Here is a 16,732-nt window from a genome sequence, read left to right as displayed (position 1 = left end):
TCTGTACACCAGCCAAAACAAACAAAACCCCCTCTATACTTCCAACGTGATAAGATTCTGTTCTTCTTTGGTTACACGCTCAGACATGCTCTCCCCTCTTCTCATTACAAAGCTCTGTCTTCAGGAGGCTTTAACTAATCAGGAGCTTCAGTGACATACTGTGTCAACACAGGAGCACGATAGGGGTTAATCAGCATTTACAATGGCTTCTGCTCTCACAAGTGTTGGACGTCGTTTCAGACACTCCTTGGCCAATGGAGTAATCATGCTGAAATATCCACTTGACAGCCAACTCAACAATGATTCCATTACAATCTGGTTTCCACTGTAGCTTCAACAAAACAGCCTATTGGCATTCCCAAACTACAAACCTACTGGAAAGGTAGCCAGGATATAATGTTCAGAAATATGGAGGATAATAAAATATAAACAATAATTCTTAATAAAGAGACAAATGGTTCAGATTAATTTAGTCTTCAATACATTTTACAGACTTACAAAGACATTTTCAAGTCTTTAACATATTTTATTGCATTAATTAGCACGTTTGAATTACATTGTTCATAACAAACGTCAGAATGTGAAAACTGTTTTCTTAAATGCATAAATGCCCTGTCTTTGCAACACTGGACAAATACCATTTTGCACAAAAAATGTGTTTGACAACTAAAGGTGGGTCATTTCAAGAGGATTGTCTTGCATTAATGCTGTGACAGGACAGGGCAAGTGGCCATTGAAACTAACTTTAATACCTTAAGAGGCTGGAAGTAGCCCCTATATCTCATATTATGGACACAATTCTATAAGTAGAAGGTAATGGAATCCCTGTTCCCCTACAGTTTCCCAGGGCTAAGCTCCTCAGTAACCCCTGGGAACATGGACGTCTGTCAGTCCAAGTTAAAAGTGACCTCCTATTAGCAAAAGGAAGCACTGGAGCCGGCTTTCCTTACACCAAATGCACAGGAATCCTGCTATTGTGCCTCTCCACGGGGGTAAAGGGATTTTAGGAAAGAATCCCAGGACCAATACAGGCCGCACTTCTTAAATTCTTTAAAAAGTTGTGGTATAGGTAAAACACGTAAGACGTGATCCAGTTACCAAAGTATTGATTAATGTACTGATTGGGCATACTCAGCTGAAATAAAGAGTTCTATTATCCCATCATATATTGAATGCTTTGCCCTTCCAAATTGAAGATGTTTTAACCTTGTGTGACTAATATCAGAGGGAAAGTTTGATTGAAAGTTCTGAAAAATATGTGTCATGAACATAAAATTATAAATAACGTAGCATAACGATACCTTGAGACATTCAAGACCTCTCACAGGTAAAAATAAGATGTTTTTTAAGATTTTTTTTGTACATGCAGGAACCCTACGATATGGACAAAACGCCTGCACTGTGTAATAGTACTGCGCTGAGGGTCATGTACAGGGCAGGGTCAAGTCCTGTAATAATCCATGTGACAAATGTGAAAAAAGCATGACCAACGAGCATAACAGTGTGTTTAGGAGCTAACCCCTAAAAATGTGCAAATGCGATAATATTAAATACTTCTTTAAGAAGATTTTAAAAGGAATTTAGTTATTAGAATAAGCTCTAATTTCCTTTGCAGGAGCTCTATAGCCTCCACTCTTTTACATAGCAGCACTTACTTGACTGCAGCACTTCAGACTGTATGGGAATCTAGGATGAACTGAATGATCAGGTAAGGCAGTAAGAATCATTTCAAATTGAGCCCCAAGAAATGATCTTCCTTGAGTTTATTTGCAAAGTTTGAATAGTTTCACAACAGCTGTTACAACTATAATCTAGGAAGGCTCACTGACTGAGGCTTAGGCTTTCCTCACATTACATAAGTTGCTTAGTAACTGTTTGAATAACTGATTATATTACTGAGAACATAAACAGTCTCTTGCTAAGTAAGTGCACATTTTGAAAGATAAAAATGTTTCATGTTTGAGCTAACACATTGTGGTTTTAAAGTGCAACAAACAAGTTGACAGATAATATGCAAGTTGTCAATAAAGAGGAGATTTATTATCAGTGAAAGTATAATGTTTGAGCCCCTCACAGCAATGTGAGTTAGATTAGATCAACCACACAAAACAAAGCCTTTGATTTAATCACTGTGTTCAACACTTTGATTGCATTTAGCTTGCAACCTTGATCTCAGCGGAGTTTCTAGTGGAGCTGATAAAGTTGATCAAACTTTGATATCTCGCAAAAATATATTTTAGCTTTCGTTTTTGTGATCCCCAACTTGTCTCCTTCAACTCCAACTCAAGATTAGTGAATTCCTCGAAAGGCTTTGAAAAACCCCCAAAGAGGGGTCATGAACTTCTTGCTTTAAGCTCTGGGGCTACATGTAAAGATGGGGAAAGGGATAGCAACACCATAATAATGGTACAGGAAAGGTATTTTTCTGTCTAAAAAAAAAGCAGCATGTCTCTTGGCTGCCTGGAAGAATAAATTAATTAATTAATAACATTTAGCTGCTTTTAAGAAGATATCTTATCCCCAAAGGTAGAGATCACAATGTCAAGACAATACATGCAGTTAAACCTCCCGTATATCTCTTTACTGATACTGTCAAAACTGGACTTGGGTCACCCAGGGGGAGCGGAAAAGCTCGCCCCCAAAAGAGGGAGGTGCAGCAGGCTAGATTAGTCAGGATTAGAGTTTATCCCCTGCTACCAGCAAGCTGATGGGGATAACAGCACTCAAGAGGCCAGTACTGTAAACTAAGCCATTCCATTGTTGGTATTTAGTTGACACTCTTAACTAGGGAGACATGCAGTGAGTGAACTGCTGGTGTTTTGATCAAGACACATGCCAGAGATATAACAGCTCCAGTACTGGATCAAACAAAGTTCAATTGGTGAGCAAGCATAGCCTCTAATAGGCTATGCTGCATTCTTTACAGACCCAATTAGGAAACAGTACCACAGTACGCTGTACAGTTACATTATAATTCCTTTTGTCAAGCTTATAAAGTAAACAAGGCTAAGAAAAACATATAGGTGTTTGAAATGAATATTTATCATGGATATCCTGTTGTATAAGAACTATACAGAAAATGCAATATGCAATACCAGCTACAGTACATGATCCAACTGTACTACAACTGAAATGTGAAATATGAGATTTACAGTTATTAGTCCATGCTGTTGTCAATGCTTCTCACAAATCTGAAATGCATTCTTGTAAAGTTTTGTATATTGGGTTTGTTCTACAATGAGACTTATTAAATGCCCTGTAACAATTAAATTGCTAACAAGCAGCCTCACAGATCTGCAGACTGGCATTGGTCCAAGCATCAATGAGCCTGAGTAGACCTCTGCCTGCTGCTGTTAATAGAGAAGCTGACCTGCTGCCGTCGCAGAGAACAGGACTCCTACTGTACAAGTCAAACATTTGCCATTTAGCGGATGCTTTTATCCCCTTCACTTCAGTGAGTGCTTTTATTTTCAGCATGGTTGGGCCCAGTTGAAATCTGAACTGTCACCCTGGCAGTGACAGTGCCAGGCTGCCTCCACTGAGATACAAACAATCAAACTGAAAGTGAGTTTATAACTGGTGCCAGACTTGTAACCAGCCATCACCTTTTTGCTGCCAAAGTTTACAGAATGGTTGCTATATTTTAACTATTTGAAACTAGTGCCATGATGGTTCTCTGAACTAACATAACAAGAAGAATCCTTGTGTTTGGTTCTTCTTCTCTCGCTCACAAACATTAGCATATCAAATTTAGAATTTACAAACATTGTAGTGGACAGATAAATAGCCTCAAGTCTGATCATACCTGCAGTCCTAAAATGTCTGTTCTACTAATCTACTACTGTATTCGGGATTCATTCTAAGATGCAACGGCTTCATATTACCTCTAGATTTCTGATCAAGTAAATTACAACAGTTGCCTAAAAGGAACCTTTAGATTTAGACCTTAGATGTAAAAACGAATGAGGGTGGGATGTTTGACCATCACAGATGGATATGACAATTTCCTTTCTTAAAATAGTAATCTGCAAAATGATCTTATGTCATGGCATTTGTGTGTTAAGTTATTCATATTATTGATATTGTATGGTTCTGTCTTCTAGTAAATTGTACTGTAATTCAAACAGCCAAGATGATTGTTTTCATTTCCTCATAATTTTCTTATAATAGTGTTTAAGTTTCTGGGCAGCAGGTGGAGCTGTTTATGGATTAGGAGCTGTTTATGGATTAGCCTAAGTCATGGTGTTTTTTTACTGATAACTTCTGTTCTCGTCGCTTCGTCCATGCCTAAAGTCTATGAACATTACAGTAAAACATGTTCTTTTGTCAAACATTCTGACGGTTCAAGCTCAAGCAAATCAGATTTAAATGCAGTAGTACTTTGTTGCTATAAAGTTAACAAGCTGTTTCATGTTCCCTTGCTCAAGAAAAGAGAAAAGCAATAAAAGGCAGGACAGTCAATTTTGTGTTAACTCCCCTCCATTTCACACTCATCCAAGCAGCGAGTTTGGGTGCAAAGGAAGACTGTCAGATTACTTCAGCAGACAGGTTTACTATGCAACACCTGCTCAAACTTTATGTATGAAGACCTGGTTCAGCTTCCAACCCTATCAGAAACATTTCACGCTCAGTAGTGAACTTTTTGGCAAGTTTAGATGGATTATAAGGAACCAACAGAGCATGTTAGTGTTAGCTGGATTTTAAATTTTACTCTTTTTTGTGAAATAAATAAATAAAAAAATACACCAAAAAATGGGTGAAAGCTAAACATGATGGAGACATATTTGTGCATCCAAGTCAAAAAAGGATGGTAGTTCTCTCTCTCCAACTATCATATCTATTGTGTTTAGCATGTAGTTTTAATTCTAAGGAAGTGCAAAAATGTGACACTATGACCGGCAAGTCTGACACAGGAGGAAGCACAAAAAACGTGAGAAAAAGACAGAAAGCGGACACTTATTCTCATGCAAATAACAGCTAATGGTTTTAGCTGAATACTAATACTGGAGAGGCAGCACAAAGGACCCGAACATCCAAGTCCATCCATCTTCAATTAGATTTTCCTTTCCAACACCTACAGATACCCTTTCTTAAAACCCTTCTCCCATTAACTTAAACAAAAAAGTAGCACGACATTTAAAGACAGATTTATGTCAAATAATTTAGACTCATCTATGATTTATTTAAAATCTAGAGCACTATGGATTAAATAGTGAAGAGTGTAGCTGTACAGCAAAAATGCCCCACTGACTGTGCAGAAATTCACCTCTAATGAAAGAAATTCACTACTGTAAAGACAGCAGTGCTGCATCATGCAATCCTGTCCAGACAAATGCCAGTCAGCTGAGGGACGATTGTGTCACTTTCCAGAGTGTGGTGACAGCATGCATTGTTGGTGGGGGGCGACCAGCTGGGGAGCTCCATTAGCGTGTGTGTGTGTGTGTGTGTGCGTGTGCGTGTGCGTGTGCGTGTGCGTGTGTGCATGTGTGTATGCATGCGTTAGAATGGGGATTGAGGGGCTCAGGAATGCTGGGCTAAGTGGGCACAGAATCATGTGCATGAGACTGTGTGTGTATGAGACAATGAAAGCCATCCCACTCGGCTCTAAAAGCCTCCATTCATGACTGACCTGAGTCATCTGGTTCTGTGCAGTGCAAAAAAAAAAAACCCTCAATGTTATTTTGTCACTAATTGTGCCCAGCACTTTAACTTTTTGCTTCAGGAGCAAAATAAGAATTTTTTTTATGAAACAAGGAAAGACCTGAGGTAAATTTATCTGACTCATGATTCTGGCACTCTTCGTCTTCAAATTATACCAATTGGATTACACTGATTAAAAGCTGAACAGACTATAACTTTGTTAGGGACTCCAAAAAGCACGAGAAATTTGGAGTTCTGCTAAAATTTACCAGTCATATTTGCAATTTAAGCAAATTGTAAAAAATATTGGTCCAATTTGCAAAAGCAAATCAGCGAGATTCTCCAGACATCCTGAAGTTGTAACAGAAATTGTAAATCCGACCTCGAATACAAAACCAAACATTTTTAAAGTTGTTTGCCTCGGCTTGCAGACAGACCTGACAAAACGTGAATTCAGACCTTTTACAAATCTGAAACAGTTAGACAAGCATCCTATCGACCCATTTATCACAATGAAATCACAGCAAGATGTGTTTGTTATCTGTATTTAAATGGACAGTTTCTTCACAACTGTAACAGAACACCGAAAGTTGATGTCCATACTAGAAACACTGGTCCCGAGCTGAGCCTGACCTAGCTAACAGTTCATCAATTCAGGTTGTAGCTGTGTTTGTCGTACTCAGACATGACATTGTTTGATTGTTCTCTCTGTGTACATACAGTATCTTGCAGGGCAAAAATGGGCTGGCTGTGAATACAAATACAAATGATCCCACAGTCAAACTTATACCAGTAACACCAGGTGAAACTTTGCTTCACTATTGGTGTGAACACAGCTTTACACTGCTGCTAAAAGACCGTCAGTCAGCCTGCTCCCTCGATAGTCAGAAAGAGTCCAGCTCCCAAGTGCCCCAACTCAGAAAACTAGGAAACCAGCCCAGCCTGCATGACCCAATTAGAAACATCCCCTGGACGGTGGACAAATGTCGGTTTCTGAGCAATCCATCAAACAGTTCCATATGCCCTCTGAGAACAGCTCCAAATATTGCAAGTATGAGTAACACCTCATGTTCATTATGTTTTTAAGCTTGCTTCTGATCTTTTCCAGCAGAATTAAGTTAAACATCCACACTAGAAAGCTGCCTATCACAAACTCCATCCACAACTGCAGCTAAGAATATTCCTGCGGATTTGGGAAAAGGACAATACAATATATACTTAACATATTTGCTGGTTGGACTGCAGAGGTTCGTCTAAAAATTTTTACCTGCGACCTCTCAGTCAAAAGCCCTGAAAACAGAGTTGAAAATCAGAGTTTATTTGGGAGGCTTGCAAAGTGACCCACATTCCCGAATAGGGGCAATCAATAGAGTGATGGCAGATTACACGAGAGAGGAGTTACAGCCTATAATTATGGGCACAGATTAGAGAACAGGCTTGTGAGTGAACAGTTTGAGTACCTAATGGGTCGAGAAAATCTTTTTGGAGGAAGTAGGCCTAGTCTTTTTTCGGAGTCTGAACAGTAACAGAGCTTTAGTGATGGTTGTGGAGAGTGTACAGAGCAGATATCAAGTACGGTTGATTTCTCCCTGTATCTAATCCAAGCCGATGTTCAATATTTAATGTTGACTTACTTAAATTAAGAAAGACAGGTCAGAGAACCCCTCCACAGAGGTCTGTGTGACTGTGTCAAAGCCATCTTTGGTTTGTGGCTGCTCTTTAATGACAAGGAAAGCAGGTCCTTTAGGTAAAGCTTTCATTTTACGGTTAGTCCAAAGGAATATTATTGCTAAAAACAATTCAAATGCTTATTCAGACATGCTGTGGCTTTCATGAGGAAGTAGCAGCACATTGCAAGTAGACCTCGTAATAGATTCTGCTTTAAGAATGCTTTGCGTCTTTAAAAGAAATATAGTTTCTCTGGCTCATTAGCTTTTTTTCCCCCCTTAATGTCTCATCAGTTTACTAGAAATAGATTTTAATCTCCAAATAGTCTGACTTATGCTTGCCAACACCCAATGCACTGTTTGAGACACATAGTAAAAAGTTTACATTAACAAAAAAAGGCACTTCCTAGCAAAAAGTCTGAACTATGTACAGTATGGGAAAGGACAGAACGTTTTGCATAGCAAGTAATTTTGGATGTAAGCATTCTCTACATGCTCAGGATTTTCAAAATGCCTAACTCCCCAGTCCTCACAAACATGCTGTCAGCGTGTGTCAGTTGCGTTTCTTTTCAGAGTGAGTATTAGGTGCACTGGCTAAAGTGGCAAGTAACAACGACTGTTAACAGCTTTCCTGCAGAGAGTGGCTGTGCAGCCCTGGCACACAGTCAGCTCTACCTCCTTTACACTGCTGCTTGGAGTCTGTGTGTGCATGTGTGTGAGGGTGTCAGGTTGAGTGCCAGGCAGTGTTGCTCTCTCCTCCTTGACAGCTCTCTTTCTCTTTCAGTGCATGAACACACAGACCTGACAGTTGAACAGGATGAATATGTTCACCTTGTCACCGACAGACTCTCAGAGCACGCAAGCAAAGCCAGCAAGTCAAAGGGACATCTTGACTGAGCAGCTGATATTCTCTGTGCCATGTTCTTGGTGGCTTCTTTGTGTGTAATGTCAATATAAAATATTAAGATATCAATTTTCATGTGAACAACTGACCGTTACAATATGAACGTCTGCTGAAAATGTACGCATTTATTCTTATTTTCATACCATCATGATAGTCACCTAGTCAAGTGGCCTACTATATTTGAATGTATTTGGTTGTGAAATTAAGTACTTGCGGATTTAACTAGATAAGCTGGACCTTTCTGCTGCTTCAAAAGAGCACATTTTATGAAGTTTCCTGACAGCTGTGCTATCTGCTTACAGATACAGACTTCAAATATCCAATTTGCCCTTATTGGAAGTAAACAGCAGCCAAGGAACCCACTGCTTTACATGGAAGCTCCTTGATGAAGGGCATTACACAAATCAGCTGCAGGCAGGACACACATGGACAAGAGAAAGGCTAATGATTAGTGATGTTGCCATCAAGATCAGCTACAGTACATGAGGAAACAGTGAAACCCTGGTTAACATTGGAGAATGTTTCACTGACTTTATATCAGAAGATTACCAGCTTTCCAGAAACCACAGAATGCAGACTAACCTTGAGTGGATGCTTAAGCTTTAATGACTGCGAGAACACAAATGTACAAACCTGCACACATAGTGTAGGAGGAGGGGGCTAATCTCCCATCTACTTTAGTAATCCACCACATGATCACCTCTCACCCCAAACGTGCTCGTGTTCATAAAGACCCATCTGGACCCAGACTGGCAAGCATTCGCTGACAACTGCATCTTTATCTTTATACTACATTTTAGCTTGTATACCGTTTCAAAACTGTCTGAATCGGATGAAATGTTGCAACACAAAATATATAACTACAAAATAAAAAGTAAGTATATTAGAAGAAATCTGCTTCCCTGAAATGTCTAATCCCTTGTTTTTGCTATTTCACTAAATCCACTGTGTCAACACGCCAGCTCTTTTCTGCTCCACCAGGAGAGGACAGAAGGCTTCTGCTGAGATTAAGAAGATCATAACCACAGGATTAGTGATTAGCATCTTACTTTCAGAGATTTCTCATCTGTGTGAGTGACTGAAACTGTGTGTTGTCAATTTATCTACTGACAAAGAAGGTGAATCAATGTATTTGTAAAAAGCACTGTAGTTTACATAGTATGTACATGCTTTTTTATTTTATCTTAATTTTATGTCTTGTCTAAATTTTTATGTTTAAATTCTCTTTGTCCCAACCTTTTTGGCAGAAACAGGACGTCAAGTAGGGAAGCAAGCCAAATTGCCGCTAATTGGATCTCAGCTTGTGTCTAGGTGTTAGTTTTAAGGTTCATTGTTCTCAAGGATTCAATCAGGAGCTGAATAGTATACGTAGGTTTCCATCTCGTAAAAATAAACAGACCCGATAATACAACCAATAGACGAGACCAGTGTCTCTCTGAAGCTTGTTGGCAGGGACTTGGAGTCTTTGAGCCGACCTGCTGCTAATTTAAATTTATCTTGATTCCTTCATAACTTCCAGACTTAACATGACTCAAATCCTTTACCCGGTTAAATTATGTTGTTGAAAACGCCTAGGTTTAAAAAAAATGGGGTGACATGATAGGAACAGTAAGTAAGCGGTTGGCTGGAAATATTGAATTGTCTGAAGTTCAAGCTAAATACTGCAGGATATTTGAAAGCGTGTTGGATTAATATTTAGTGAAAAGGGTGCGTTTTTTTTAACATTGTCTACATATAGATTTTATCACAATACAATCCTGTATCAAGATCATTTTACTAGTTAAAATTATCTGATTTTAACTTCCAGCATGTATGTTGCAACCTCTTCCTTTAAAAACAATTTGTAATGACTCTTTCACCGATTCATCATCCATTCTGCCCAAAGTGCTTTAATATGACCATGACTAGAAACACAGAGACACCGAGTTCATAAATGTAACTTTGAATGCAGAAAAACAATAGTAAGATTTGGGCGGCTGATTCAAATCATGTCCGTGTTTCTACTTAATTTTTATTCTGTAATAATGCACTTAACTGTGAACTCTAACCTTATCATTCACGCTGCACAGCGAAAAGAGGGGATGGGGGTTGGAAGGTGTGGTACACCATGGATTTCCAGTTCATCAAAGCATTAAGGTGAGTGATGAAGGGGACATCCTCAATCTAGCCTTAACCCTTCTCTGACAATCACTTCCTTCTTAAATAACATTCTTCCGCGCCTTGTTGTTATAGCAGTTCATCTCATGTAGTTTGAGGCAAACTGACAAGAAGGCTGAGCACATCAGTGTGTTCTGTAGGAAGGGATGACAATACCCCCAAACTGTGAATGACATCATGAATTCAGGAGCGACTACAGATCTTTCTGTGCACGTGGTGCTGGGCTTTGTAAAAGGGCCTAAGGCCAAACACAGTGCTGCATTGCATTTTTCATTTTCTGTTGCTGTCAAGACAATGAAAAAACAGTTATTAGAGCAAAATGAAAACATTGAAATTTGTTGCAGAAACATAAAGGTAATCTCTTTTTCAGAAAAAAGCATGGCTGATGGACGTTCATTTGTGTCTGTAAGATTGACCATGTGACCTTTTAGTTAGTGAGGTGCCTGTTTTCACCAGGCTCTCTGGACGCACTTTGAAAATAAGACGGGAGATATTGATGGTTTTCGAATGTGCACGTTCATTGACAAACCAGGCTTATGGAAGTGTGGTTAGACGACACGTTGTTACATTGCATGAGGATCACAAATTGTGTTAAAAACTCTCTGTTCCTGACCACTATTACCCTCTTACCCCCTCATTCGCTTGGTTCGTTCATTGTCTCCGTAACTCAAACTCTCTGTAGCAAACACCAGGAGCTGTCATCAAGTCAAGTCCTGTTTGACACTTAAACCTCATCCTGAACCTCATTCTAGTTGGATTTTGCTCTGATAGAAATCCATTTGTTTAGAAGCGTGAGTGTCTATTGAATTTCTTTATATGGGACTATATACATCATTTATGCGTTTTTTTTTAATTCAGCTACAATTTTTACGAAAATAAAAAAGTAAAAAGTTTAGATATTTTGTGTTGACTTCTACACACACTTTACAATACTGCACACAAACTTCAAAGAATGAGGATCAATTCTCCCGTCACAGTAACAGCTGGGCTGAACTGACACGCTGATAACATGTAGCACTCTGGTTATTTGCCTGTTGGGTGCCACGATATCACTGGAATTACATCAGCCATTGAAATGTAGATGATATCACCTTCCCTTTCAGGCAAATCACAATGGAACTTTGTATCACTCACAGCCCCCTGAACATGCCATGACTTGGATAGAATAGTGGGGGGGCGGGGGGGCTACAGAGGAAGAGAAGATACTCACACAATACAGAACTAATAAAGAAGAGACACAACAAGTTGAGGCAAGCTCTGGAAAAGACGTGGTGCCAAGAAATATAATGTAAATATTACATTTGACTCTTAATAAACCAGAGCTGAAATAAATATTTTTCGACAACTATTTTGATAATTTCTTGCTTTTGAGCATGTTTTTTAAAAGGCAAAATTATCCAGTTACAAATGTGAATATTTTCTGATTTCTTAACCCCTTTATGATTGTTTCTGACCATCTTTGGGTTATGGATAAGACCAGACATTGTGGGACGCAATCCTGGGCTTTTGGAAACAATGATTTTTCAACTTTTTCAACATGATATGCCATTTTATAAACCAAACAACTAATCGATAAATCAAGAAAATAATAGATTGGTCAGTCCAAAATAACTATTCCTTGCAAGAAATATGAATAAACTACATTTGAGTTAATGTGCAGAGAGAGTCCATGATGAGCTGCCATTTTGTGCAGACATCAGTGCAGACTCAGCTGACATGTCTCAGTTTTAAGCAGATTTTAAATCATGTATTGTGTTCTAAGCTTTGCAAGTCAGCCTGTCTGGCTATGCAGCTTAACTGCCTCTCTCTACAGACTTTAAATCATTATTTCACACTGTCTGCTTTTACTGAATATGATTGACTGTCCAAGGAAAGCAACCAACATAGAAATACTTCAGTGAGCTAATCTCTCATACTTGCTTTGTTCAAAACTGACACGATAACTTATTATACTCCACATGCACAACTGGGTTTATTTTTCTTTGCAAGTTTTTGGTTACATAAATGAAATGTTTCTTCCTGTCCCAACTGTCCTTAATTTATCCGCAGGACGTCTTTTCTTGGTCTTAAATCATAAACAAGGCGGGTGATGAAACTATGCAACTCCAACTGTGCTTTATGTGAATCAGCCAACAGCTAAACAGTCCTCAACAACCATTCAGACAAAGCCTATTCATCACACCACTAAGATGTGTGCTGGGAAACAGAGCCGACAGATAATTTCATCGGTTTCCGTTCATACAAACACCCTGTGGCTGTCAGACACAAATCAATCAATGTAACCAACTGAAGATTTCCACCCTCATCAAAGGACCAGCGGGTCTGCTCTGAAGTTCAGGGGAGCCTAAACACCGTCATTAGCGACAGTGTTACTGATGAGATGAGAGAGGGAGTGGCTCGCATGGATGTAATCGGTACAGGTGCGAATGCTTGATCAGGGTGTTGGGTTTTACAGACAGGGCTGTTTGATGCCGTTTGTCTGAGCTCAGTTCCCATGGTGACTGGTGGGAAAGGATTTTTTTGGAATTCAAAGGGGATAAAAAAGGTTACTTGCTTTCTAAAAAATAACAAAACTTGCAAAACTATTAATCAGTTTCTAATTCAGATGCAACTTGGGTTCTACAGCCACCAGAACATGTTGACAGAGAGGCATAAATCTGGTTTTCAACAGCAGTCAAAATTCTCTCTGTGGTTAGCTAGCGCACTGCAGAGTTAAAATTATTCTCACCTGCCAAAACAAACTAAAACCAGAAGCTAACTGCTCCAGGTTTTTGAAAAATGAAAGAGGCCAGTAAGACGTGTCTTTACTATCTGATTGTTTTTTTTATATGAAGCATGAACGGCCTTGTTTAAAAGCATTCATCTCAGAGAAGATAAAGATGTGTGCCTTTTTTAATCTGGAAATAAAAGTTTCACTTCTGGATCTTTGACATATTATAAACAGTTATGAACGCTATAAAAAGCACAGAATACTCAATTAAAATGAAACAAAGAGGACAAAGGACGTCAAAGACAGTGACAAAAACACAAAGGCAGACAAGTCCACAGTGACGCTGCTGCCTTGAGTTTCTCTCGAGTTTTGATTTTCCAGAAACTAACAATGCATGGCAAACAGGGAACCGGTTGTTATAACCTCTAGCCTCAAGTCCTGACCTCATATATGACAGCAGCTGAATGTAAGAAGTCAGACATTAGACCGTTGGGATTCTGACTGACGCTTTATGTTGTTCTATTCATTCAGGAACCAGGGTCCTGTCTCCGGTTCCCCAAGGCGACTGAAGGCCTGTCACCAGGTGTGTATGGGTAATGAAATCAGTCCCCGCGGGGGAGAGGGTGATAGAGGAACAACAACAGAGGAGAGGTATCAGTTCACTCTTTTTTCAGCTCTCAGCCCTGATCTGCCTCAGAGATTCTAGGTCAGTAGTGGCTTTTTTAAGACTTGATATGGGCCTCTGAGGAGTTTGGTGCTGCTAAGTAGGCCTGTGATGGAGCCTGACACTCTTAAATAGGTTCTGTCATTTTCACTAAGACTTTGAGATGTGATACACCAGGATGAGTTTTAACACAGTATGATTGCATGAATGCAAGTCAGGTTGATAGAAAGATATCAAGAGTTGAAACATCCAAAAAACACTAGTTCCAAATATGAATACAGTCTTTAAAGTTTATAAAAATGACTCTTATTGTCTTCTGGGTAATTCAACCTAATATATCTCTTGTTCCCACTGACCAATATTGACACTGGCATTATTATTAAAAGTCTGCATGCAGGTGCAGAAGCTGAAAAACCTGTTAGTCAGGCTGTTCATCTGATATTCAAATTAAGAGACAAACATAGGGACTATCTAACCCAGGGGTCTCCAACCCTGCTCCTGGAGAGCTACCTTCCTGCATGTTCTAGGTTTCTGTATACTCTGTACTCTAACACACCTGATTCGAATGTTTTGCTCATTATCACCCCCCTGAGATGCTTCAGTTGCTTCAGAGTACGGAGAAACCCAAAACAGGCAGGAAGGTAGCTCTCCAGGAGCAGGGTCGGAGACCCCTGATCTAGCCTAATACTGATGTGTTGTTTACTTTTGTTATCAATAGAAATAATACAGGTCCAATATGACTTTAAAGCTAACAGATGTTGGTTATAAATAATATTTCAACATAGTTTTTTCTCCTCTCATGCAGTAATACCAAACATTCACTTTTAACATCAACTCTACATTTGGAATAAGAAAGCTGTATCAATGAAGAGAGACAGTAGGTAAAAAGACTATCGATTGTATTCCTATTTTCTACTTAATAATTTCTTTACAACAGCTACAAACTACAAACAAACAGAAAAAAGAAAAGGCTGGAAATAAACTGTGCTCAGGTTTCACTGTTAAGAGTACATAAATAATCCTGGACGTAGGCTGCAACGAAGAGTTATTTTCATTTCTTTCTCCATTAATCATTTAGTCGATAAACCATCGGAAATAAATGGCTAAAAAAAGGCCAATCACAATTTCACACGGCCAACAAAAAAACTAATCTATGTAAATGAGGGGAGAGTGTGGGGGGCTCTCAGTCATCTCACATGAAGAGGCCCCATAATCCTTACTAACGCCCCTGCTACACTGAAACACTCTCTATATTAAACACTTCGTGCAGAGAGGGCCTCACATGAGATTTTAAAACCTTTATGTAAACCTGCAAAGCTTAGACTGCATTCCAACAACATGCAACAGATAATCAGCCAGTCAACAGTGTTTTGAAGGCTCACAGGGAGCACAGCCCACTGCAGGATGACAAAGTCAAATGCAATGGGGGCAGGCAAGTGTCGTGATTGAAATTCTCCCAGAACAAAACCTCGTTTGTGTGATTATTGTTCGGCAGGCTCGCAATGAGGCAAAAATCCATTCCACATGATGCATTCATTGTTTTGAGCCAAACACGCAGCAGGCCCCACGTCTGCCACAGCTACTGTACAATGGACCACACCAAAAACAAGTGAGAGAAAACTGCAACATATAAAAGGCTGTAGTATAAATATAAGCAATATCCTATCAGGGATATTATGTTATTAATGCTGGTAAGCATGTTAAAAGCATACGTTTCTATTTGGAAGGTATTCAGGTGGTTATTTCATTCATTCAGAAGCAAGCTATTTAATAGATATTAAATTGCAGAAGATTAATACAACAATAAATTTAACATATTCATTAGTGAGCAGCAGGCATGTAACCATCCATATAAAATTCATATGGACATAATGAGGATTTCTTCACAGATTTTGATTCAACGTATATCAGCTTAAGTCACCTTTCAACAGGTGACGAAGCAATAAAATCAAACTGCCATTTAAAGGAGAAGTCTCTGTTGATACAGGCTGCAAAACAGTTACTAAGGCCACACAATGACAACAAAACACCTGTGCAAGAGGGGGGTAAAGTGCGGAGGAGTTAATAACAGTATAGAAGTCTGTGTTTGTACTCACCTCTATCCATTTCTGCGCCTCCCGAAACGCGGAGTCTGCGGCCGACTCGGTCACAGGGTGATGCTGATGAGACGGTCCTATGTCTGCAACCGGACTTGCCATTGGCGAAGAGGCTCTGCTCTCCAAGTGTTAAAGCCCTTCAAATTTTGCAAAAGCAGCCCAGTGCCGCGTTATTCCACCAAAAGAAGTCGTGAGCCGTGTCGGTCAGTCGGTTCTCCTCCGTCGGTTGTAGGTGTTGCAGCAGCAGCAGCACCGGCGAGGCGAACGAACCAGTTCCTGCTCCCCGGTATCGCTCCTGTTGGAGTCTGTGTGGTAGATGACAAGCGTCAAGTCAGCCAGAGGCACTTACAGGACTTCCGGTGTGACGTCGCAAAATAAAGCTTTGGTCGATTAACATAGAGCAAAATTAAAATACAAATAACATTCTAGAATCACTGGTCACTCTTTAGATATCAATTTCTCCATATCCTTTTAGCATTTCTAACAATTTGACGGAAGCAACTTGACTGAAAATTGACCACTAGCATGCTAGCTAACGTCAGTTAGTCGGTTACTTTCATGATTAACGCTAGCTTTAGTAGCGTTAGCTCAATGTTACAAATATTACCACTGAATGTGTCAGGACGAAAGACTACATGCCACAATGAAAAAAGTAAAGTTACACCTTGAAAACTTAAAGAGAAGTGAGAAATGGCTAATGTTTTACCTGTAAATTTAAACTGAATGGCGGTTGAAACCAACTGAAAAAAACATCACAAGGGCAGGTAATCTTACGTGCAAGTCGTTTAGAAATACTTATAGTTAACATATCGCCGATTTGAAGAGATTTTCTGAATCCTAGAACACTTCTTAATCCAACCGAAATGGAAAAAAAATATTCCAATGTTGTACTTT

At 39.4% G+C, this 16,732-nt stretch overlaps 1 protein-coding gene across 7 annotated transcripts in view; it reads right to left on the bottom strand.

The window, feature by feature from the left end:
- The window catches only part of LOC138597790 (LIM and calponin homology domains-containing protein 1-like), an 86,697-nt gene extending 70,577 nt beyond the window's left edge, over window positions 1-16,120 (bottom strand). For all 7 annotated transcript variants that reach the window (XM_069669303.1, XM_069669307.1, XM_069669306.1 and 4 more), the window contains exon 1: window positions 15,839-16,120. In XM_069669303.1, coding sequence (XP_069525404.1) covers window positions 15,839-15,940 — 102 coding nt within the window. In that variant the 5' untranslated portion in view covers window positions 15,941-16,120. The remainder of the gene's footprint in view (window positions 1-15,838) is intronic.
- Between the last annotated feature and the right edge of the window lie 612 nt (window positions 16,121-16,732).

This window comes from Semicossyphus pulcher, unplaced genomic scaffold (genome assembly GCF_022749685.1).
Source record: "Semicossyphus pulcher isolate SPU_LCO1_2020_fin unplaced genomic scaffold, fSemPul1.0.p SCAF_2, whole genome shotgun sequence".
Lineage (NCBI taxonomy): Eukaryota > Metazoa > Chordata > Actinopteri > Labriformes > Labridae > Semicossyphus > Semicossyphus pulcher.
This window is presented reverse-complemented; position numbering and strand designations above follow the sequence as displayed.